General features: G+C 41.3%; 2 protein-coding genes across 4 annotated transcripts; one reads left to right on the top strand and one right to left on the bottom strand.

The window, feature by feature from the left end:
• Nucleotides 1-49: 49 nt before the first annotated feature.
• actmap (actin maturation protease) lies at nt 50-7858 on the top strand. 3 transcript variants are annotated; one of them, XM_085429403.1, is made up of 8 exons: nt 51-440; nt 558-601; nt 684-888; nt 3975-4043; nt 4257-4381; nt 4604-4733; nt 4838-4908; nt 5023-7858. In XM_085429403.1, exons 3-8 carry the CDS (start codon nt 710-712, stop codon nt 5352-5354), a joined length of 906 nt encoding a protein of 301 aa, XP_085285529.1. In that variant the 5' UTR covers nt 51-440; nt 558-601; nt 684-709; the 3' UTR covers nt 5355-7858. The 3 variants fall into 3 exon arrangements, with proteins under 3 accessions (XP_085285530.1, XP_085285529.1, XP_085285528.1); XM_085429404.1 differs by lacking the exon at nt 558-601 and having other exon boundaries at nt 50-440; nt 689-888; XM_085429402.1 differs by lacking the exon at nt 558-601 and having other exon boundaries at nt 52-440.
• Nucleotides 7134-24345, bottom strand: itpkcb (inositol-trisphosphate 3-kinase Cb). The gene is made up of 8 exons (XM_085429396.1): nt 24225-24345; nt 20458-21791; nt 11503-11602; nt 11017-11230; nt 10633-10837; nt 10021-10122; nt 9453-9524; nt 7134-9332 (listed from the first exon to the last, which is right to left on the bottom strand). The coding sequence occupies exons 2-8, from the start codon at nt 21619-21621 to the stop codon at nt 9123-9125; spliced, it is 2067 nt and encodes a 688-aa protein (XP_085285522.1). The 5' UTR covers nt 21622-21791; nt 24225-24345; the 3' UTR covers nt 7134-9122.
• Nucleotides 24346-24404: the final 59 nt, after the last annotated feature.

Raw genomic sequence — 24404 nt, 5'->3', positions numbered from 1 at the left:
GTTTAACATCCGTGTCCCATTTTATTATTATTTTTTTTTCCTGTTGTAGCTGTTTCCAATCATTGTGGCAACATAACATTTTGTGTCACAGTTTTGGCTAAAAATATAACATAGGGGCAGACATTCTGATACAATTCTTCTCAGAGTTCAGATTATGGTGTGGCACATATTTTAGTCCGGGTTATTTTAGCGCTTTTTTAAATTCTTATAATTTATCTTTAGCTTCATATTTAACTAGCAGTTAGAGTCATATGTATTAATTTTGCAGTTGGTACTGAGATAATTTAGATGCACCGGAGGGCGGTATGTTTCTATGTTCCTGAGGAGTGACTACACAAAGAAGAAGAAGAAGAAGACGCAGCGCGAGAGTAGTACTGCCAAATATGGGGACAAGCCGGGTGTCGTTAGCTGGCTTTGCTAGTTAGATAAGTGGGTGTGGGGTAAGTGTACAAAAGACCATAAACCAAGTACTTGTATATGATTTCTGCACACCAGTTTGCACTAAAATAGTCTCCAACATCGAATAACGTTCGTCATTTGGTCCTGTATGTTGACAGGTTTAGTTATTAGCTTATTATAAGAAGAAGTCGAAGTTGGGCAGGTAGTTGCAGGTTCTATAATTACAGTTTATACTGGCTTGCTGCAGCTTGCCCCCGTTTTCTAACTAATTTCTACTTTATTAGTCCAGAATTCCTCAGGATAGAAGAAGATGTCAATGGAATGCTCCCTGCCACCTCCACCGCCTCCACCTCCTCCACCTGCTCCATGTACACCACCTCAAACGTCAGCACCAAAGAAGAAGCTGTATCAGACTATAGCCAGCAGTAGACGTGCTGTAGAGGGAGATCACACAGAGGCTTGCTTGCTGATCAGTCAGAGGGAGACCAGGTCAGGTTTTTATCATGAATGTTTTCGCTTTGTGTGGAAAATTGATAAATCTGCACATAAATCTGCACATTTTTAAGTGCTCACATGCTTGGCAGACATTTGTCACACACAGTCATGCTCAAGTTGATCAAGCGGATCCATTGTGCAGTTCAAATGTTTCATCTGCCAGCACAGCCATACAGGTTATTGATTAAAAATCCATGTGCAGCATAATCAGCCATGACTGTGTAACTTATCTTTGATGATGTTTTTAGGGACAAACAACACAACCATGCGCTTAAACTAATCAAAGACACAGGAACTAAAAACCAAACATAAGAGGCAAGGATTCACCAAGTGAGTAATGTAACAGAGGGACACCTAACACAGAGACAACAACTTAACTACAAGATACAAGAAGACACGTGGGGAGGCTAGGCTAAACAAAGAGTTACCTATTAATAACCAATATAAACCAGAATTCAAGTAAAAAGCTTAAAAATAAAAATCTTAAGGAATAACAGTGAAAAGAAATCTAAAGTCCAGAAAACCTAAAACATAACAAAACCCACGGACCAGGACACATCTCAGAATGTACAGTTATATAATCCAGAACCAGTGAGCAGTGAGATAAAGTATTGACAGAGCAATATATGCATCTATTTTCTGCCACTTATGTGGGTGGTGGGGGCAGCAGACCTCCTTCTCATCTTCCTCCATCTCTCCTGAGGGGACAGTGGGTTTGCTCGGGAAAATCTCAGAGATATAATCTCTTCAGTGTGTCCTGGGCCGGCCCAAAATACCTCTCCTGTATTGTCCTGGAGGCATCCTGGTCAGATGTCTGAACGGATGAACTTATGAGTCGATAAGTGTCCCACAATCAGAATCAGGATACTTTATTAATCACACAGGTAATTATGTGATCACAGCTGCTCCAAGACGTTAAGAACAGTAACTAGCTAAACTAAATGAAATAATGCTACAAAGTTACAAAATATAACAAATAACTGTAATATACCTAAATGGCTGTAATTATGAATTAAAGTAAAGAGAGACCTTAACTAGCTTGCAGTGATGAAAATGAATCTCACAGGAAGGATGAAAGACAGTAGTAAAGTGAGAGATTTGTTATTTAATTAAAAAGTTTAAAAATAGTACACGCACAGACACCACAATGGACTGTATACAAAGAGTGTGTTTCTCTGATGGTTATGTTGTTTTGTATTGAGTACTACTACAACTTTGCTACAAAGTTGCATTATCCTATTATATTGTGATATTATTGCATTGTAGCTTAACCCCAAGAACAGAGAGTTGCCTGAATATATCTCTGACATGGAGTCAATAAAACTGAATGTCAAGATTGGGGCAAAAGTCCTGAGCCAAGAGTGAGACCTTCTTGTCATTTTTTTTAAATTGGTCTTTAACAATAGTTCTTCAGACTTTCTGAAGGTCTTTGAAAAGTTTTTCTTTGGGCATTGGCTGCTTTTTCCACTCATTCTCAGTCCAGTCCTCCCATTTGACGTTTATTCAGAGGAATAATCTTTTTTGTGCAACTTAATATTGACCTATGAATCATAGCATAAAAAAGGGAACCTAACTCAAACCGTTGTCAGTGTGAGTCACATTACAGACAACTTGGAAAAGTACTTATTTTAAATTGTATCTTTGGGCACTTTGTTACTAGCAGCCTATTATATAAAAACATAATTTGTTCCCATTTCTTTAGTTGAATCTATGAAAAAGTGTCAGATAATACAATTTGGCAGACATAAAATGGTATTTTTGCTTGGTGTGTAGTGTGTTCTTAAATATTTGAGAAAATTGCAAAATAGAAGACAAAAGAAGTGAAAGGCCTAAAAAACTTCAGCAGATGAAAAATATCTGGAAGAAATGTCCTTGTAAAATAAGAAGAAATCCATTAAAGACTGGAAGCAGAATCAGATGGATCTGGCCTTTCAGTTTATCCATCTATTGTTCACTGAAGCCTCATCAGAAATGGTCTCACTGAAAGTGTGTCTTTCAAGAAGCTGTTCTTAAGGAAGGAAAACAGGGAGAAAAGGCTGAGGTATGCCGAATTACACGAGATGGAATTATAAATGCAGAAAAATACCATCACATTTTGATCCACCATCAGTACCATCTGGAAAGCATCTAACTGGCAACAAATTCATTTTCAGCATGACAATGATTCCAAACACAGTGTCAGTGGAATAAAGGTGACCCTGATCCAGCACTAACTATGTGCTGCAATAGGTGTAGGCTGCTGGGGGATTCCCATGATGCACTGAGTGCTTCTTTAGTCACCTTTCTCACTCACTATGTGTTAATAGAACTCTCTGAGTTGAATCATTACTTATTAATTATCTCTGGCTCTCTTCCGTGGCATGTCTTTTGTCCCGTCTTCCTCCCCTCCCCCCTCATCCCAACCGGTCACGGCAGATGGCGGCTCTTTCCTGAGCCTGGTTCTGCTCGAGGCTTCTTCCTGTTAAAAAGGGAGTTTTTCCTTCCCACTGTTGCCAAAGTGCCTGCTCATAGGGGGTCGTATGGTTGTTGAGTTTTACTCTTTATGTATTATTGTAGGGTCTACCTTACAATATAAAGCACCTTGAGGCGACGGTTGTTGTGATCTGGTGCTGTATAAATAAAACTGAATTCCATTGAATTGAATGAAAAGCAGTCATCATCCAAAGACAACCTATTTGAAAATTTTATAGCAAAACGGGATGAAATGAAGGGTGGCTCAAGACGTTTGCACAGTACTGTACATGATAGTCCTGTGAAAGAAGCTTTTTATAATGCTGGCATTTGACTCCTCAAAGTATCCTGAAACCTTAGCAGCCAATACAGTTATCAGCCAGTTGATTAACACGTGACTATAAAAGAATCAGAAAGCAGGGATTAGAAACAGTTGGGGATAGGAAACACTCACATGCCGTAAACTGCTACAGTTTTGATGCAGATAATATGACACAACATATGGAACTGATGCTTAGAATTGATTCATGGCTGAGAAAAAAACTTTTTCATTTGTGTAAGTGCAGCAGATAAACGGTTAACAAGCTCCATGCCTTCATGTTATGCAGTGCCATTTGTTTGTTCTTCAGTTTCAGGAAGGACCTGCAGTGGATTCTGGCGAACACCTACGTGCCATCACTCATTCAAGATGGTCCACAGTAAGTCACTAAAGTGAAGTGTCACTGTAATACCTGTCACTCAACAACTCAATCTATTTTTGGTTAAGAAGTATGTTGCATAGCACGCCAGTTTCCACAACAATTTTAAACTTCTGTAGTATTTTATTGTTTTTAGTTATTTGGTTTACCTGACTTCTTTTACGTGAGTGGGTGACATATTTGTTCAGTGTGTTATTTCTGGTAACTTTGTAGGTGTGGTCTGGTGGCTTTGTGGATGGCTGCTTACCTACGGCAGCCGCGGCTGAGTGTCGACATGGAGACGGTGGTTCAGACAGCTCTGAGCAGGGGATACACGGCTCAGGGTGAAATGTTCTCGGGTATAAAATAAAAATGTGTGAACTCTTCAGGTCTGTTTGTATTTGGGAGCAAAAAAAAAAACGCAAAAGAAACAGGTGGAGGCTGTGATTAAACATTTGGAACTTTATGACACATTTTGCAGCCGATATTTAATTTAATGTTTCACAAGCAAGTAAACATTCAGTTTCAAGCTGGTGAATTTTGATTTCTTTATGTTCTCATTAAGCTTTTTATTTTGTCAGCTGACAATATGGCCCTGCTGGCAGAAGAGGTGTGTGGCTGCAAGGCCAAGCTCCTTTCGGGGGGTCTGAGTGGTAATAATGCTGCAGCCATCATCTCACACCTGTGGGGGAGACAGCCTGTTCTCATCCCGTATCCTGGACCAAACCATGGGGAAAGGGTTGCTGTGAAGGAAAAGCAGTAGATTTGGATTTGTGATTAAAGAGAAAAGCAAAACTCCTTGACAGTTTTTACAGCTATGACGAGGATTACAACCACGAGCCGTGCCAGCGTAGTGGCCACAGAGCGCACTGGGCAGTTGCTTCAGGTAAGAATGAATAGCTAACCCAACCTAAGGCAGGGTTTATTATGTAGGATTTCCCTTAAAGTGAGCCTAGTTTGACTAATCAGACCACACAGTAACAGAGTTTATTCATTCCAGGCGTTCTCCTCGGTGTGGACCAGGGGAGTGTGAGTAAAGAGCATGTTCAGCCTGATCCCTCTCTGCCGTGGCTCTACCTCGCCGCCGACAGCAGCTCATCTTGTCCCGCCGGCAGCACGGCGCTCAGAGATGTTTACATCCTCGCTAAGCAAGGTAAAAGCTTGCGCTACCAGCTGTGGAGTTTGGACACTGTAGCTCAGAGCAATGGGCAGCTGAGGATGATGGACCCACAGAGAGCCAGTGATGGCACCAAGTATGTGGTTCCCAAAGGAGGGGTGGAGGCCGGTCTGGCTGGAAAGGCGGTGATGCTCCACACAAGATCCACACAGTGAAGCAGACACACATTATTTATTTATTTAATTAAAAGGGCTTTAAAGTAAGGGTTATCAGGGAGAAGCCACACCCACATGTTCAGCCATGCTCTGGTCACTGTTTTTGTAAAATGTGTAGTCGTCTTATAATTTTCCACTAACAAGGATTGTGTCAGTTTAACTGTAAAAGCTATATATATATATATATATATATGTCTCATGCTGCCGCTTATTATCACATTTATTTGCACAGTATAGGCGGCTTTAAAAACATTTTGACAGAAAATATTGGAAGGAGCAGGATGGGCATGTCGGGGGAAATTCCTCCTGACAGTGATAACAGTGAGTGAGGTGAAAAACCCCCCACTTTAAACAGGAGTGGAGAAATAGGGTTTCAAATGTTGCTTTTCTGGCTGCTGTTGAGCTTGTTTAAACACTGCTAAATCAAACAGGTTTACTTTTCTGTCATTCAAATGAATGCTTTTATGGAGCAGAGAGCATAGAAAATATGTCAGGCGATAAAAGCCTGTGCTGGTTGTTGCAGTGTTTTTGTCAGGCGCTGAAAACATACTTCTAGTTGTGCAGGTCCTCAATCATCCACATCACGGTAGTTTTAACCGCTTCAATTGAAGGCAGTTCAAAGAATTTATATCTTGATTCATGTAGCAGTGACGCGTGATTACAGGGTGAGTTAAAGACCGCCTCCACGGTAAAAACCACACTGAAGACATACTGAATACCCGAGACTCCTCATTAGCCTTTAGAACTGAAAAAGCCTTTCAGTTAGGAGGTGAAACATCTATAAGAGCCATAAATGTTCAGTTTCCTTCAACTCAAATCCTACAGACACTACAGGATACATGCTGGCTTCAACCCGTAACTCACACTGGCCATTAACGTGTGACAAGATCAGAAGACTTGTTGATTTTGCAATGCCGTCAGAATTTTGTGTAACTGGTGTGTGAAATCATGGTTTTCTCTCTAATTTTGAACCATTGTTGTACAAAAAAAAAAAGAAAGACGCGGAAGTCATTTTGATCATGCACTCTTAAAATGTGTGAGTAGACAAATGAATGTGAACAGCCCATCAGTTTCCATGGGCTCAAAGACAATCAGATAAACTAAGATAATTATAAAATCTGCTCCGATGAACCTCATTTGCAGTTGGCGACTGCATGAAGCCTGGCTGGATGTTATGAAATGCTTTATTTCCTCCCTGCAGGCCCGTTACCAAGTAAAAATCCGGCTTAGTTAAATAATTGTGACTAACCCATTTATAAGCTTACAGTTTGTCCCCCTTAAGAAGCTTGTAGGTTGTTTATGAAGCACCAGTTTTGCAGCGTTTGGCTGAATTTGAGCAGAAGTCATGCACACTTCAGAAGTCGTCCTGCTGCTTCTGTCAGCAGTCACACCATCGATACGCCCATACTATAACAGCGCCTCCAGCATGTTTGACAGATGATGGAAATTGCAAGCCATTCCTCAGCGCTGAGGCATAGTATGACCTCTAAATCATGCAAGTTCATCTAAATGTGAAATTTCTACAGCCAAAATGATAAACTAGCACTTTGATTCCTAATTTACTTATAAAAATTTAAAAAAAAAAAAGAAGCTTCTGTCACATCTACATAATTTCCTTTGGGATTATAAAAGTATTTTGATTCTGATCTTCATTAAGGTGGTTTTCTTGTCTCTGTACTTGTGGACTGCTAATTTTCTTATCAACCAAAAATAAATTGTCATCTAGTTTTTACACAAAGTTTCCACCATCTCAGTTTTCAGGGACAGTTCAACACAAAATGATTCATCTGGTTTTATTTAGAAACTTGTGATAAAAGGTCACAGCTGACTGAACAGGACATATTCTTACAGTAGTGTTAAATTTATAATTAAATGTTAGATCATCTTGATTCAGCGCTCTTTTACAAAAGTATATGATTTGGTGTGTGTGTGTTTGTACAAAGAACGGAAAAAAAAATTACAATAAAAATCCCCCAAAACTCTGAAAATTCTCCACTTTCATTTTATTGTAATCCACGACCGTCTGGACAAAGCAGAGGTTTATAAACAGTTTCAATCAGTCCGTCTGTTCTTTCTGTGAAAAGCGCTGCCTTTGAAATACAAAATGTGGTCACAAATCCAGTTTTCTTGCTTACAAAGCAGCACCCTCTTTGAAAACCTGATAGTTTGACATTTTACAAATATAGAGACTTTCTGGGCAAAGGTTTTTAACACTTTGTAAACACTATACTATCCGTCTCTCCTGCCATGTTTACCCTTCGGAGATGAAAAATCTAAACTCCTGAATTCGAATTCCAATCTTGTTAAGTCACGCGTTCACAGCACTTGTGTGGGAAATGTTCGTGCCGAGTTAACCACACGCCCACACCCCCACCCACCTAAACAGTGCTGCCTGACACTGTCAAAGGAAGACTGGACACTTGACGTTCACCAATGCGTCACATTCCCGTCGGGATCTGATGCACATGCTCACAAGCACGGCCTGCACGTATAACAGTGTCGCTTCTTTGTAAACTTTCAATGTTGCATACAAAAATGTAAATACCCACATTCCTCCTGTCTATCCTAGCTTAATTATGTTTACAGCGGTGTCCTTTAACCTCTGTTTTACTCAGACACCCGTCATCGCTCATACACAGATTTTATTTTTATTTTTTTTTGGTTTTGAGTTTGTGTGTAAGTCAGAGCCCACACGAACTGATCAGATTAATCGGGTAATTCCAGTTTCACAGACTAAAGCAACACTGCTCAGCGAATCGAGATAACAGGCAGAAATATTTACGTTGAACAGTAAACCCAATACTTAAACCTCTGCTGGAGACGCACAGACATGTTTTGTTCAATGGCTTTGTGAGAATCCATAGTGCAACAAACTTCAGACAAACAAGGCTGTCGAGCTTCTTACTAAAAATCACTGCATTTTCATACAAAAGTCCAATTAAGAAAAAAACTTTCTGTTTCCAAGAAAAGTTAAAACTGTGGGATTTCAATGTAAATCGATTCATACTTGGGTGAACTCTTTTGGAAGTAAAATAGCACGAGTCCACTGCAAGTGGAATGATCAGATAGCTCAGTTTCTTTTTTTAAAAAGCCAGGCACAGAAATCATACAAACACAGTAAGAAGGCTATACCAAGGCAGGAAAAAACAAAACAAAGTTAAATTAAACTGTATTTACATGTTGAGTTAGTTAACATGTGGTCTGACCACTGCTTTTAGTGTTGCTGTATACTTAGTCATCAAAAGTGGTCCATGATAAAAAAAAAAAAAAAATCCAACACTCCTCAGAGGCTCGTTTAAAAAAAACAAACAAACAACAAAAACAAAAACACGCTCCTGTTGGTCAAGATCACGGCTGAGGAGGTGGCTGCTCTGGCCACCTCTCGCCAACAGAGGGAGCTGTGAGGAGGAGCGAGATGAGTCTCTGCAATAAAAAGTGACTGCTAAAGGTCCATGAGTGCAGAGGCCTGTACTCTCAGAAAATAAACCACAGCCCAAGTAAAACAAAACAAAGTTACAATTGTGCTTTAAATTTAACAGCTCGTGTCATCCGCCCCCTTATTCCACATAATGCATAACGTTAACCTTTTGGCATATTCCACTTCGCCCGCCCTTCTCACACTGGTACAAGTTGATAAAGTCACTTGGTGTGAGCCCTGAAAGGAGTAACTGAAGTGGTGGCCCTGTGTTAGCCATTCCTCTGTCACTCTTAGTTTGTATAATCTTCTTCAACATCCCATCAGTCTCTTACTGCAGTCCTGTGTCTCGCTCAAGGAGTCTCCAGGAGCATGGTGCTGAAGATGTCTATGAGGTTGTCCAGTCCCCACAGGTAGCCGTCCTCCCTGTTGCCCTCCACCCAGGGAGTCCTGTGGTCGAGAGTTTGAGGTGTCTGCAAGGGGACCGTTTTTCCAAAGTCGATCATCCAGACTTTCGCTTTTCCTGAGGCGTCGTGCACAAACAGAAGAGAGCTGCCCACAACCTGCAATCGATAAACCAGCAAGACCAGTGAGTTTAAGTATGCAGCGCTGATGGGATTGTAACAAATCAGCAACACAGACAACAGGTCTGTTAGAAGAAGTCAGAACGGAGTCCGTCTCACCTCGTGTGTCCTGAAGAACTGTGACTGCTCCAGGGCTGAGCGTAGTTCCTCCAACCGCTGCAGGTAGAGTTTCTGAGGAAAACAGAAAAAAAGGACACAGAAACTGAGACTGTGGGAATTTGCAAATTGGAGCCAAAAAACCCAAACAAAACACTTTTTGTTCTTCTTTCTTATTTAAAGGTAAGTGTAAAACCTTACATCCTTGTTTGATGCAGGTGCTATCGCGTGAAACAAGGATGTAAGTCCTGTATAGAGTGAGCACAGTGCAGACCCGAGAAGCGGTGGAGCATAAAGCAGCATCTCTAAGATTTACTAATGAACATGCCACATCTGGTTGTCTTATTTGTACAAATCTAAGAACAAAGTAACAGCTTGTTGTCTGTGTGTCTGATGCGAGTCAGTGAGAGACTCCTCTAAATAACAGAACAACCTATTAGTGACCTACAGAGGAGCTGACAAAGCCACGATAGCCGTTTCCTCTTCTCACCGGCCGAGTTAAACTAAGCAGCTGCTGATTCCTGCTTTTTGCTTTTTTGCATTTACAAAACATAACAATTGAACAACATACCAGAATCTGAGTGTTGCCATCGACAAAGTCCTCCAAGGCCTGCATCACTTGCTCTCTGTGTTTTGTCTTCTTAAAGTTGGTGTTGCAGGTTCCATCAGCTCTCTATATAGAAAAAAAGGAAACCATCAAAAATGTCATAATGACTCACTTCAGCTTATACATGCCGATTCACGCTACTATCTGGATAACAGAAGGTTTTAACAGTTGTGTTTTGTTGAGGTTCGAGGTGGAAACAAATGGCTCTAAATAAATTCCACAGTCACAGAACTCGTTCAACTGGAAAATACAGCTGCAGCGAGCCTTTAATACACTGCGTGTCATCACATTTTTTCTTTAGTCTCTGAGTAGCATGCAAATTCACTATTGGCACAAACTGATAACCAGCCTCGGATTTATTTTCGAAAGAACAAACAGTCCCCCTAATGACTGCATGTTAACCAACCACATTTTCCATTTCACCCCAGTGCACGTGGTCTGTCTTGTGAACAAACTGATAAGTGTTTACTCCCACTGATTGGTTTACGTCTTTGCAGCAACAAGCACAGCTGTTTATTCTCTTGAAGCTGAGGTCTTCAGGCTAGATGTGTTTGTGTGTTCAGCATGACCTCATACCTTAATGCCTTCGATCCGGAAGCCCAGGGTGGCGGTGGAGCTAAGTGTCTCCCTCCACTGCATGTACCGCGGTTTGAGGACACCCTGCTTGGCCCGTTCCTCCTCTGTTGGAGCCCCGGGGTCCACGGCAATCATTTTGTCGTACATGTCCTTCCTCAAACGTGGACGCTCCCTGGCTTTTGTCAGCTCCTCCTCCAAGTAAGTCCTGAGAGTTTGGGTTAGATTTAAATGTTTGCACAGCCTTCATTCTACATACACGATTCAAGAGTAAATGTGCGTGAAGGTAAACTCTCAAGAATCATTTTGCCTTCCTAAGGCACAAGCTGTTTTTGGTAAAATGCTTTTTACACAAATACACTCTCTTTGTCACGTGCCAAGTCTTACCTGCTGCCCATTTTGCAGTCCATGATGGAAGGCGAGTCAAAGTCAGCCAGCAGGTCATCCATCAGGTTGTAGTCATGGTCGTCTTTTTGTACTATGCCGTAATATCCGGGCACGTAGGGGCGCAGAGAGTCCGTCATTAGCTTCTGCAGGCACTGCTGCTCACACTCACAGTATCGCTTCAACAAACGCCCGTACTCCCCAGCCTGGAAGTTACCTTGGAGAAAGATAGGGAAAGAAAATTAATGACGCATGAGACAGAAAGATCAGAAACTACAACATGTCTGTGCATTTTTGTTTGTCTGCAGATCTGAAAAAAGGCGTACAAGTGAGCAGGATAGAGCCGGCACTGTTGCCCTTAAACTTTATGCTTGCCAGCCTTTCAGTAGATACGACAGTAGCATAAATCTTTTGTTCTTTTCTTAGAAGGAACCTCCATATAAATGCATCTGATATGCAGGTGTACAAATATCCTGCATTTACACATACCTGCATGGCCAGCAAGCTGCACCCATGGGTAACGCTTCTTGAAGGACACGACAAAGGGGGACCAGTGAACCATGGTCTTCAGCTTGTGCCAGGACTTACTCTGAAAGATGAAAAAAAACAATAGAGGGTTTCATCGCCTTGTTTTTTAAAAAAGCATGGGCGGTCACACACATAATAAATCTGAAGCTCTGACTAATCAGAAAAGGAGCTTTCTTTCCTGGACAAACAGTACTGAGCTGAGTGCAGGCCAAAAGACTGATTACTCATTAAAAGGAAAACCCAACCTGTACTGTCCTCATACCCACACAAACATATCAGTAGACATTGGACAGACCCTCCCCTGCAGCCAAGGCCAGGTGTGCCGCATACACGACAAAGCCCATTCATAAAACATTTACCAAAACCTCCGCTGTGGTGTCGTAAAACAGAACCTCCGTGTTTGCGAGCTTGTGGGCCTGTGTGTGGGTTACAGTAATATGTGTTGGGAAACAGTAGAACAAGGACACTGTGCAACAGCCGCTTTGACGCAAGCAGTTAGAGAGGCGCCTGATACTGATTGATTAGAACATGTGTGTGGGAAATCACAACAAACGGACAGCCAGTTCTGGGTGTGTGTGTGTGTGTGTGTGTGTGTGTGTTTTACATTTCAGCTGATTAAGTCCTAAAATGCTTCTATGCACCAAACCGGTTTAAAGCACAGAGACAATTAGGTTAAAGGAGCAGAAAGAAAATTAGCACTGGGCAACAAAACCGGTTTCTGCGAGTAATAAAATGCAAGAGGCCATAACCATAAAAGTTATCTTTTTACAACTAAATTATTTCTCTCTGTATGCGTGTGAGAGAGAGATTGCTCTTCCCTTTGCTCTGCATTCCTTCCCCCCGCTGCTCTTGGAAACTGTCACAGTAAAACAGTCTTAATCCAGGAACATAAACACACTGGAAACACTGCGTATGCGTTTACCTCAAATGAAGAAGAAGAAGGGGGGAAAAAATGCTTCAAGTTTAAACTGTTCGCAACAGTTTGAAAGCCTTAAAAACACTTTTTAGTTGAAGGAGAAGGAGCAGTTTTACGTATCGGGATGAAACTTTCCAAAGGGTTTTACTTTAATTGTGGATTATTTATTCTGGTATATTAGTGCGATAACTTGAATCAAACATGTAAGTTTGTAACCATTCTAAGAACTAGAATGAGTGTGCATTTAAATCTTTTATCATCAGTTTCTCAACCTCAGATCCCAGGATGGATAACAGGTTTAATCTTAACATGAGATGGCACGAAGCCTACAATAAAAAGAAATTCTGCTTAAAACAGAGAGCAGGTCACTACCAGGATTTTTAGCAAGAGGCCGAAGGTGAAGAGAGTCAACGAGAGACGGCTGTGGACTTAATCTTAAACGACACCCACAGATTCACCTTACTCTAACCTCAGCCTCGTCTGGGTGAAGAACAGCACTTCACCACATGTGACGTAAACGACTGAATTTTCAACATGACAAAAATTCCTCTTGCTCACTTAACTGAGCAAACCACACCTTCATTTGACCCACAGACAAACACTAATAGATGTGCAGGATCACAGTGATGAAACACTTCTATTATCTATTTTCTCTTTTCTCTCTTACTAGCCTGCTTATTTCCACTGCCTGTTGACACCCCATACAGTCTCTCAGGATGTGTTTGAGCTGATCTTTACCTTAACCGAAATCTCTGATTAGACTTCAAATAAATACAAATATCTCAGCCTATTCAGCAAAACTCCTCTTCTCTTTATTTGCAAAAAGAACGGTTATATTCAAACTCAAAGGGAAAATATCCAAATGAACCCACAACAAAAGCCAGCGACATTTCAACTTTCCACTCAGGCAAGAAAACTGTCACCAGAGACTCTAGAAAGACTCTTAAAATTCCCAAAACATGCTCGACCTTTATTTAAACATTTTTAGTTTACAGTTGAATATTTGACTAGATTTCCTGCCAGCTGTAACGACGTGCTGTGATTACTGATCACAGATAAATATTAGTTTTCTGAATGCACAAGTCCAGAAATAGCATTCACCTGTGGCCCAAACAGAATCTGTTTACTTATCAAATCTTTTACTTCTTCTCCTCACTAATATTTAGTCATTACCAGCATCTGTTTCCATCTGAAGACCAGTTCAGTGACAGAAGGCCTGAGCGGGGAGAAACGTGATGCTTCAGCCTCTCTTCTTTCACTTTCCTCGTCCAGGTCAGGCTCTCTGATGGCCCTATGCTGACAGCTTAATGTGCTGCCTCTGTGGAGCTGAATGCACCTCCTTAACAGCAGATGCACTGCCAAATACTAATGCTGCTAATATTCTTGTGGACATTAAGGCGTTCTTAAAAGGGTGGTTTGATAAATGTTCAGAAGCCCATCAAAGAGCACATAAAGAGCTTTCGACGTTTCAGCTTAAAGCGAAGAAGCCGTCCCACACACACACAAACACGTTTTAAATGCTGAGGTCACATTTCACCCCACACAGTCAAACCCTCGCCATCTCCACTTTCTTTTATATAACTCATGAAAACTGTACACAAAACACAAACATACAAAGTTATCATATCAACCCCCATTTGAGGTTATTTTTAATTTTTTTCTTTGAAACAGACAGAGATCCCTTGCTTTTACCACTTTCTTTTTTTTCCCCCTGTAGTGCTCCCATCCCTTCTTCATATTTCCTAGACCTATGGGATCCAATTCCAGGAATGTCACCGGCCCTAACACTTCCCAGCACAGCAGACAATGACAACAATGGCGCTGCTAAGAGACGTTACAAGGGCCATGAATGTTCTGCTTTAGATGTGTAAAGTATGCATCCAAGACGAGGAAGGTGTTTCACTGCCACTTCAGTAGCCCTTTAGTGGCGATTTTCCAGCATATAAAAGAAGACTCACCAGTTAACAAGGTTTTTTTTTTTTTTAATTACTCAAAAATTAAAACACATCTTTGCTTGTAAAATTGTCAAAAAATAACACGAGTAATGTAACAGACTCTTTGCCTTGAAATATATGTAGACCATTTGTGGCCATGTGCACAGCCGCCACCAAAGGCCACTGTGGTCAGGAGAAAAAGACCCATCTTCAATAATTATAGCCCATAATGAGGCCTGTAATGATCAGCTGGCTAAAACAAGTTGTGGGAGCTACTTCAACTTTTGGTGCTATTAAATTATAATGTTAATATTTAGTACACCTTTCCAAAACCTTACTTTTTAGCTGTTATAGCAGCACTTGGTGTGCAGCATGGTGAGCCTGCTGCTACTGGCTTACTGGCTTCTTAACCCAGATACAGTTCTTTGTGGCTGAACGCGAGCCAGATAGCCCTCATATGCTGTAACAGCTACAACAGCAATCTTTTTTTTTAATTTCTATTTGAATACCCAAGTCTCTTTGATACAATCTCCCCTTATATCATGTTTCTGAGGAAGCATGACATCAGCGTACATTTATAACAGTGGCTGAGGTAGGTTAAATTTGAATCAGTATCTCTGCTCTCTCAATAATTATTTTTGGACCCTTTTCTTACCTGGCAAACGGAGCAGTAGTGGAGGAGGAGGCAGGTGCCGACACAGATACACACGACCCCGGAGACGACACGAGAACGCAACCAACACAAAATGCCCCCCGCCATCAGGACAGGGTCTCTTAAATCAAACGTCAGGGACGCGTGCCTCCCTGTGGGCGTGAGATCCTTCACAGTCATCTATAACGTCCTTTAACTCAGTCCACTGTCTGCTCGGTCTTCCTCTGGTAAATCACCTTTAGTCAAGCTGTCAATTTTTGGTGTTTGTTTGTCTCCTTTATCGCCCGATAAATAATCACTCGTGCGTCTCTACAACCTCCTTTTTGTCACTCTAATTCACAATTTGCACCATTGCAGAATTTTAGTACTCCACCCTTTGATTTCTTCACGCTTTCTCAATTTCTTTGTTGCCGTCATCAAACATATCCACCAAGTGTCCTAAGGCTGTCCCTTTTCTGGCTCTCGCCACTTTCTGCCTGTTTGAACTAGTCCTGTTACTCGCAGTTCATCCCTGAAATCATTCACCCCGTCTCCCCGAAGGCGCAAATCCCCCACTCTGCGAGCCGTCTTCGCTTTCTCCCAGTGTAAACCTTTGTTTCTCTCCTGTCTCACTCTCTCATCCTCTAATCCCCTCTGGGCCTATCCTGAGCCTCATGCTTAGCCAATCTCCTGCCAGATTCAGTGCAGGTGGGGGTAGAGCCAACAAACATTTCCATATAGTCCCACAGCTCCTCTTTTGTCTGCATGATGAGGTCTTGACTACTATGTGGCCTACGGAGTTGTGCGTTTGTGCACGGGGACAAAACTAAACCTGTCAAGCGACAGTCAGCTACAAGAGTGACACCATACTGTATGCAAACCCGAACCGTGTTTTCAGGTACTCTTAGAGACCTTTTCTCAAAACTACTTTATATAAACCACATCCCTTTCCCTTCACTCAAGTCTTCAGAGCTCATGAAGCTCCACTGTGGTGGGCCAGTGAACGCACAGAAGATGGCACCGGCTTCAACCTCCGCCTGAAAACCATCTGCAGAAAACAGACTCACATGTCTCTTTTATCTGATAATATTTGAAATGTTTATTTGCATGTGCCAGAAACACGGTATTACGTCATCAGCTGATATCACTGACAAATGAAAATACATTTGGTATTTGCTGGATTTGCTACTTTTTCCCTTTAATATCACCGTTTCCTGAATACTTGGAAGTATTCGACCTCTTATACCTACATTACATCTCAGTGTGTTGTTTAATGATTTTCCACTAACGACCGATTCTATTTGCGGAGCACATTTAACTATAAAAACATTATTTTGGCAACTCTTATTTACATAAAATCTGATATAGTTCCAGTGAAACCTTGAGCTAAGAAAAGCAGCTCACTTTCCAGCTCGCATATTAAGTATTTAACTTGCAGATTTATGAGTGAAGGACTCCTTATATGGAACTGTCATTTTTGGTAACATCTTTCTTCAGTAAAAAATGAGCAATATCTCACTTGGGAGTCCATTAAATGTATTGGCTGGTTAAGTCGGCTTTTTGCTTGTACTTTACAAACCACACTAAAAGTTTGTGTTTGTGCATCAAGTCATAATAACAAAATTACTTATTTATACACATGAGGACATGTGTGGGGGTTATGGCATATATGAGCAAAATTTGATTTGCTGGTTTAGAAAGGATCAATGACAGCGTTCTACCTTTTATGACAGGAGGTTAAGTCTCACTGCTTTCCAGGTTTTGGATTTTTTTTGTGATCCAGTATTGTGTTCTTTAACTGTATGCACGTCTTTTAATTTTATGTAATGAAGGAAATGATGATCCCCCACCCCACCCCCTCCAAACGCTGTGAGTACTTTTACTCAAAAGCTGTTGGTCTTGTTTTTTTGTTTGTCTTTTGTTTGTTTGTTAAAAACGGGGCAGTGTACAGTGTACATTGTCCATAGTGTGAATGTGCCAGATGAAGTCATACAGGCTCATTTTCATATCTTGTCCCTGGGAGATGGATGGAAATAATAGACAGTAATAGGAAAAACAAAAGTGCAGAAGCACGTATTCAAAGATAAGATCCGGAGCATAACCATATAACATTAAAAATGTCACACATTGCAAAAACTAAAGCACATGCGCACAGTTACAAAAACAGAACAGCGACCTAAAAAATACTCCAGAGACAACATGTTTAATGATCCAGCTAGGCACAGTTTTATAGGTGTGATATAGGGTTAAGAGATATGATGCTCTTTACTTCCTTAATAGATTGTTGATAAGAAACAGCCAACGTTCCAAAAGCAAATGATTTGCTTGGAAGTAATGGAGAATTTTTACTCGAGGCGTTGATAGTCTGAATCTGGTGCTTCCTGCACCACTGGATTTTATTTCATTGCGGGCGTTACATCTTAACCTGATACATCTTGTATCAGGTAATTCTGTGTTGTGCACATAAATACATAAAAGCGAAGCTAACTTTTAACTAACGTGGACTTTCCTGTATCGTGGATTTTGTGTATAAGTGCTGTGGGAGTGATGTGTGGGACGGAAAACAAGTCTGCAATTGTGGCTCATGAGTGAATAAGCATGCATAAATAAGAATAATCATCAAGTGTAGGCTACGTGTTCAAAGTTTCGCTGCATCTTTTTCATCTGTGCGCGCTCCTTCTTTTGTCTGCTTACTCTAATTTTCCTCTTGTTTTCCGTTCCACTGTATGTTTCACAGTGTGTTAAGAGGAAAATATTAAGCCTTTTTATATAAGTGCAGGCAAACTGTAGAGGGAGAAAGAGTGTCTCACATGGAAGACATGATCATGCAAAAATATCGGCGCTGCTGTGCACAGCAGACGTTGGCAGGAATTTATATCTTATAGCATTCAAATGTCAGGGACAGAGTAGACACTGTTGGTGGAGTGAACAACACAAGGAGAAAAAAAAAACACCATATATGGCAAAGACGTTGCCTAGCAACCGGCTCAGCCTTCAGCCCAATTTTCCATGACACACAATGAACTCTGAATGCAAGACGGCATCGCTCTGTGTGTGTGTGTCTGTGTGCGTGCATGCGCGAACAAGTATCTGCTCACGTCACCTCATGAAGAAAATGTTAGGTTTGTTTGTGAGCTGACGGCACGGCCACACACACTCCCTCTTTCTATTAATTACAACAAACAAAAGCGTTTTCCACACAGCTGCACATATGACAAAACATGCCCATTAAAACCAGCTCTTATCAGAAACCACAGGCCAGCGTCATCCTGTTTGTTACAACACCTCAAGTGCAACTACTCAGGTTGCTCACTTCCTGCGTGTTGTTATAATAGCCAGGAAATTACACTGTCCGCTGTCCTGTTCACTCAAAACATGCAATATGTGAATCAATATGTTTGCAGAAATGTGTATCTGAACATGACAGAGGTATTTTATGGACTTTACACTAAACGAATGACTGACAAAGGGGACGGTAAACATGAGGGGGTATTATAAATTATAGGCGTTTTATTTTTTATAATTTTCAAGCAAAAACTCTTCGTTTTTCCTTTTTGAATGCGAGGATTTAAAGTGTTTCTGTTTTATAGCACTGCTTGCATGTTAAGACTGCAGAACATAGAAAAACAAACATCTGAAGATACCACACTGGCTTCTTAGAAGAGATTAAGGTGTGGTTTTTCTCATTTTTTTGTGATGTTTTACATTTGAAACAAGTCGAAAGAATGTTTGATCTCAACTAAAGCTGCGACAGTAACAGACAAACTTCTGTGGATAAAATGTTCATCTTTCAGTTGATTGAGATCACTAGATGGGTGGACTCGATATGGATGTTATTTTTATACTTAATCTAATTAAGCCATCGTGACACGAGTTATATTAAGTTTTTGCTGAACTTTGTTTTGTAAAATCATGCATGAAGGAAGAAAGCTGCCCACACTGTCTTTATTTTGACATTTAGATCCTCACTCACAGGAATAATCAAATCATTAAACATCAACTGGAGCTTGTCTCCACCTCACGGTGGTCTCAAGAGGCCTGTGTTTGGTGCAGCTCTTTGAGAAGGACTAAACAATTTGGAGAAAAGCAAAAGTAATATATGTTAAAGAGGAGACTCTGGGGTGGTCTAATGTATGACCGTGAATTTCAAAGTGCATCAATTTTCATGGGTGACGCATTTCTCAATCTTTCCTGATCTATGAAAATGAATAAATAAATTAAAAGGGTGGGTTTTCCGCCACATCCACCAGAAGATCATTATGTCCTGGGCATCGCAGTATGAATCACAACACTGACAGCTGAAAATCTTTCTTGGTAATGTGGCCCTGCATGAAAACCTGGACATTCAGCATTCACAGAGCTACCGTGATGATAAGAAGATACTGATAGACACATCCTGTTTTTAAAGCATTCCATGCATGGTAGTCAACAGTGCATCAAAGCTTCCTGATACCTGAGGAAATCATCACAACTTCCTACTAAACTTTAAGCTACTTCTCCCGGACGGAGGAGAGGAAAATCTGTAAGCCTCTTGGGGCTGCAGGCTAAGCTCTATAATAACGAAGGCTGGTCACAGCTCAAAGTGCTGACTGTAAACGAATGACGAGCAGTTAAGAAATGCATTCAAACAATGTTTAAATGGTCCTCAGGCTGAGCTCATCAAAGCCATGCGATCATGTGGCATGGGTGATGGAAGGACACAGAAGTGGGGGCTGGCAATAATAACCATTTTCCTCTCCTTTGGGTTTAAATTTGTTACAGTCATGTTTCATTATCAGGGCAGTGTGAGTCAAAGCCTTCTACCACACATGACACACATTAGATCAAAAGTTTCTCCTGAATGAATGGGCCCTTTTCCCCTCATTTGCACCACAGCAGCTGAAAAATCTCCACCTCCTGACAAATAATGACCTTTTATTATCAACGTGACACATATTAAACAAATTTCTTTCCTTGACTGTCTTTATAGCACCAGCAGTGACTGACACACCTGCTCTCACACACTGTTTACATTTGATGACAAAATAAAGTGTTTGTGGTTGACACAGGACTCAGGAATGTTTACTGTACATTTCCTATGCAGGGTGTGTGTACTACATTTTAATATGTAATACCTAGTCAGTTACCGACTTGTATCATTTTCTTTTTGATTGATTTTCATTTTACAATGAGTTCCAGTGTGGTCACACCTAACAACATGTTTGTTTATGGAAAGAATAGCTTCAAATACTGTAATGCCATCATATATAGTCAATTGCACAATATTTGCATTACTCATTTTTTGGTAGCTTTGGTAGTAAGACCAGTTTATGGTTTCTTGTCAGAGTCCAGCTGAAGGTCTTTTAAAATATTTATGAAGAATATATTGCAAGCAACTGAACAGAAAACTTTATAAAAGTTGTCTGTTGCGGAAGAAGACTTGAATAGACACTCACCCCCGTCCCATCCTCCGGACTGCACAGAGACCGGCTGGACTCGATGTCGCTGCCTGTGAAGTCGTCCTCTGACTCCTCGAAGGACGAGGCGGAGGACAGGCCGATGGAAGAGGAGTTGGACAGCTTCCTGGGGGACCGCATCAGAGCGGGAGACCCTCCGCAGCCGCTGTCCGAGCAGGGGGACTCGTCGTCCGGTTGAGGCTCCAGACAGCCGGTGTTGGGCTCCATTCTCAGCAGGTTCGATGCGACCTGTGAGCGGTTCGGACTGGGGTCTCTGGTTATGATGAGCTTGGGTATGGTTCCTGGGAAACTTTGGCCTCCTGGTGGACTCTGGCTGGTCTGATCAGAGTCCGTTTGGCTCTTTGTTTCAACCGGGCAGCTGCTGTTCAGTTTGCCGGTCGCTTTGGGTGTGCATGAAACGGTGCTACAGTCGGTTTTTGTCATTGTAGCCTCGGCTTGATCGTCCCTAATTGAAAGTCCACAGTCCAAAAGTTGATCCGAGGCCAAACTAGACAAAATCCCCTCAATGTCCGGGTCAGAGGTCTTCAGAGGGGGTGAGTTGGATGAACGCGTGCTATTTCCAGTTAATACTCGATCCTGAGACACAATGGGATCGTGGTTGCTTCCCCCCAGTGGCTTATCTTCCATGGCCCTCGTCTGGGGATCCGAGGCATTGTTCTTTCGCACGGGTTTCGGCTCCTCGCAGCCCGCGCCGCTGACTTCACAGCTCTTACTTTCCAAGCCTGGTGCATCGGATGAACCAGCGGTTGCTTCACGGTTCACGACGTGCTGTGTCGGTTCAGTATTTCCATCTAGCCCGGATGGCGTGTCAAAACAACCCGCGGCTGCTCGCTGTTCCCCAACCCCCGACACCACCTCGTCCCTCGGCAACTTTCCTACTCTGTGGCCGCGGCGCGTTGCTGGATCTCCAGCTGCGTTTCCGCCACCCAAATCCGCTTCCCCCTGACTAGAGTCTCGCTTTCTCCTTCCCAAATACGACAGCACTTTATTTTTCATCGGATTCCTGTTTAACTGGTCACTTTTCGATTTTTCTCCGCTCCCAGGTCTGCGGATACGAAGTCGACGGGCTGTCTCGCCCGCTTTCCATTTCGCTCTGCCACGGGTGGCAGTGCTGTGCGATAGAGCAGAGCGAGTTTGGCCCATCCTGCATGCCGTAATAGTAGCAGTGACCCAGACACACCCTCAAAGTATGATTTAGAAAACAGTCGAAACTACTTAGCCAGTGACTCCATCAAGCAACGGTAATCCATTAATCACACACTTCAGTTAGTGCTATTGATCAATCCCTGTTAATCATCTGGGATTATACTGATCTGTGGGAAAAAGCAGATGATGTGTGATTTAGTAAATAAAATTGCAAGGACAATAGACAAATAAAACCCTAAACCCTTACCTTACCTTACCTAAAGAGTCCCCGATGACACAATGATAATACAAAAACAAACGCACATTTAAACCAGCGCTTGATTCAAGAATGCCAACTCGTATGTGCTTAATCACCCTTAAAAGTCACATATTATTTCCAGACGACAGGACAGAAACTGTCAGATAAAGGCTCACTGGAAACTGCACTGGAGTATAATTACAGGAAAATATGACAAGAACAAAGATTTAAATATTACAGGGGGGGCTGATGTGGGGGAAAACTGTAAAAGTTTCACTGAGATTTAGTCAGTTTCACCATTAGTCACGTCTGTCTAATACTGCCCTCCTGTGTCTGGACACGATTCATTTGTCCCAGTAAGCTTCATTTAGACTGCTATCCTTATGTTTCTTTCAAAAAATAAAAATAAAAATAAAAAAAATTCCCCCAATAGGGAATAGTGGTCATATAACAAAGCATTGATATGTCTAAATTAGGAGTTTAAATAGTCAGCATTACATAATTTGGACATTTTTCAAGGCAAAGAACAATCACTTTAAATTAATATGTAAGAATTTGATTATTTAAGAAGACAAATGTTAAATGCTCATCGCTGCAACAGCAAATTCGCCCATATAGATGGTCTACTTTTATGACGTAACTTGTTTCCACTGGTTAAAGGGTTAAACTATTAAGATCCCTTCTAACTTATCTTTATTCATGGACTTTACAAGAGTACTTTTGTCTATTCTGATACAGCATGCAAAATAACCCACTTTTATCTTATACTGGGCCTTGGTGCTGCCTGTGAAGTCATTTACTATCTGAAACACTCATAGATCCACTTCCCCTCCTCTTTAATTCAGATTTCTTCTGATTTGCTGCCCCTCATAAATAAATTTAAAAAAAAGTCTCACTACCTGTATAGAAAAGATGGAAGAAGGCAGCATGTCCTGCATACTTTGTAAAGGCCAGCAGAGGGCGACTCCTCTGATTTTTCTATATTTATTTTCAAGATAAGTTGGATACAATAAACACTTTATCCAATACTTGGGAAAATGTTTTGTTACAGCAGTTATTAATGTTATTTCTGATGTGTTGATGGTATTGGTTGGTAGTTTCAAGCCTTCTTGAGTTAAAGTCAAACTTGAATTTTTTGAAAATAATTATCTCCAATAAACGACTGTACAAGCTACCAGCCTACGGGGCTGCAGCCTCCTTTGGATTCTTCGCCTGATCCGCCTTGTTATCACGGTTAGTTTCAAACCACCAAGATGGCGACGGAAACAACGCTAGGCTCAGTGCTTCAAAATGAGAACTCATGAACAACAGGTGATGTCACTATGGCCATGTCCATCTTTTATGTACAGTGTACCAGCAGTTTGACGCTTCAGGCTGCTGGTAGGCTAACCCCACTTACTTAACTTTTGTTCCTTTGTTATTTTTTAATTTGATCATTCACTATATATAAATAATAGAAAACAAGAAAAAGCACAGGTTGTTCCCTTTAATAATGCATTTACAGTCGTTCTAGTCAGCTATGTCAAAACACAGGTTCAACTTCCTCTATCTGTTCATAGGAATTGCTGTTTTGCAACATTTCTCATGTAAATACAAAAGACAGTAGTGTTTAAAAAGGGTCAAATTATGACTTTTCCTCTATCAGAAAGCCGTTTAAAGCCTTTCCGACATTATAAATGAAACACGGTGAGGTAAAGTGATTGTTATTTGCTGTGACAGCTCAAAAGGAGTGCTTACAGGAAATGAGACAGCAAGGATAACAAAGGAAAATACAGCTCATACAGAACCACACAGTTCACTATATTCATAATCCAAATAATAAATAATCCTATATAATGACTCACGCTGGCCTGTATAACTGTGAATGTTGTGCCATCCGCAGGGGCTCATACAGTGACACATAGTTTATGGGAAGTTGATCATTTCAAAACAAGTCTTAAAAAAAACCCCAACAAAATAAAATAAATTTAAAACAACAACAACACTCCCTTAAAATAGATCTCAGGGTGATAAATGGCAGTAAAGCACTGCCATCAAAACCACTCATCTGTTTGTTCAATCAGCAGCGTACACTTTGTGGCTAAAATGGAAAACACAGCCAATCTAAATGAAGAGACTTATCAGTAAGTCATTTGTTTAAAGGGCGGTTTAACACACACTTTCAATTTGAGCTTGGGCAGCACTAGAGCTTTTTAAAATCCTGATTTTAACTTGGCCCTAAATTAAAACGCGTACCAGTTTCCTGTGATCAAACAATAAGAAGAGACAAGTCTTATCTGCGTGTTTTCAGCCAAGCAAAACAACCAAACGGATAAAAAAAATAACACACACACATACACACAAAAACTTGAGCTAACCTTACCTGACTGATCCTGAAGTGCTCCTCCGATGGTATACAGTTAAAAATAGCTGACAGGGATGCAGAGGTTTTTAAAAACTTCTGGCAGGGCGTGAAAATGATGATGTGTCTGTGATCATGAGCTGTTCAGCTAGTGTGTGCGAATCGCTGCTGCACGAAGTGAAGTATCAGCATGTGGTTAAA

The sequence above is a fragment of the Rhamphochromis longiceps genome, linkage group LG14, assembly GCF_057381845.1.
Source record: "Rhamphochromis longiceps isolate RC_006_pf linkage group LG14, R_longiceps_female_GT1.1, whole genome shotgun sequence".
Lineage (NCBI taxonomy): Eukaryota > Metazoa > Chordata > Actinopteri > Cichliformes > Cichlidae > Rhamphochromis > Rhamphochromis longiceps.
The sequence above is the reverse complement of the archived record's forward strand: the minus strand, read 5'-3'. Positions and strand labels throughout refer to the sequence as shown.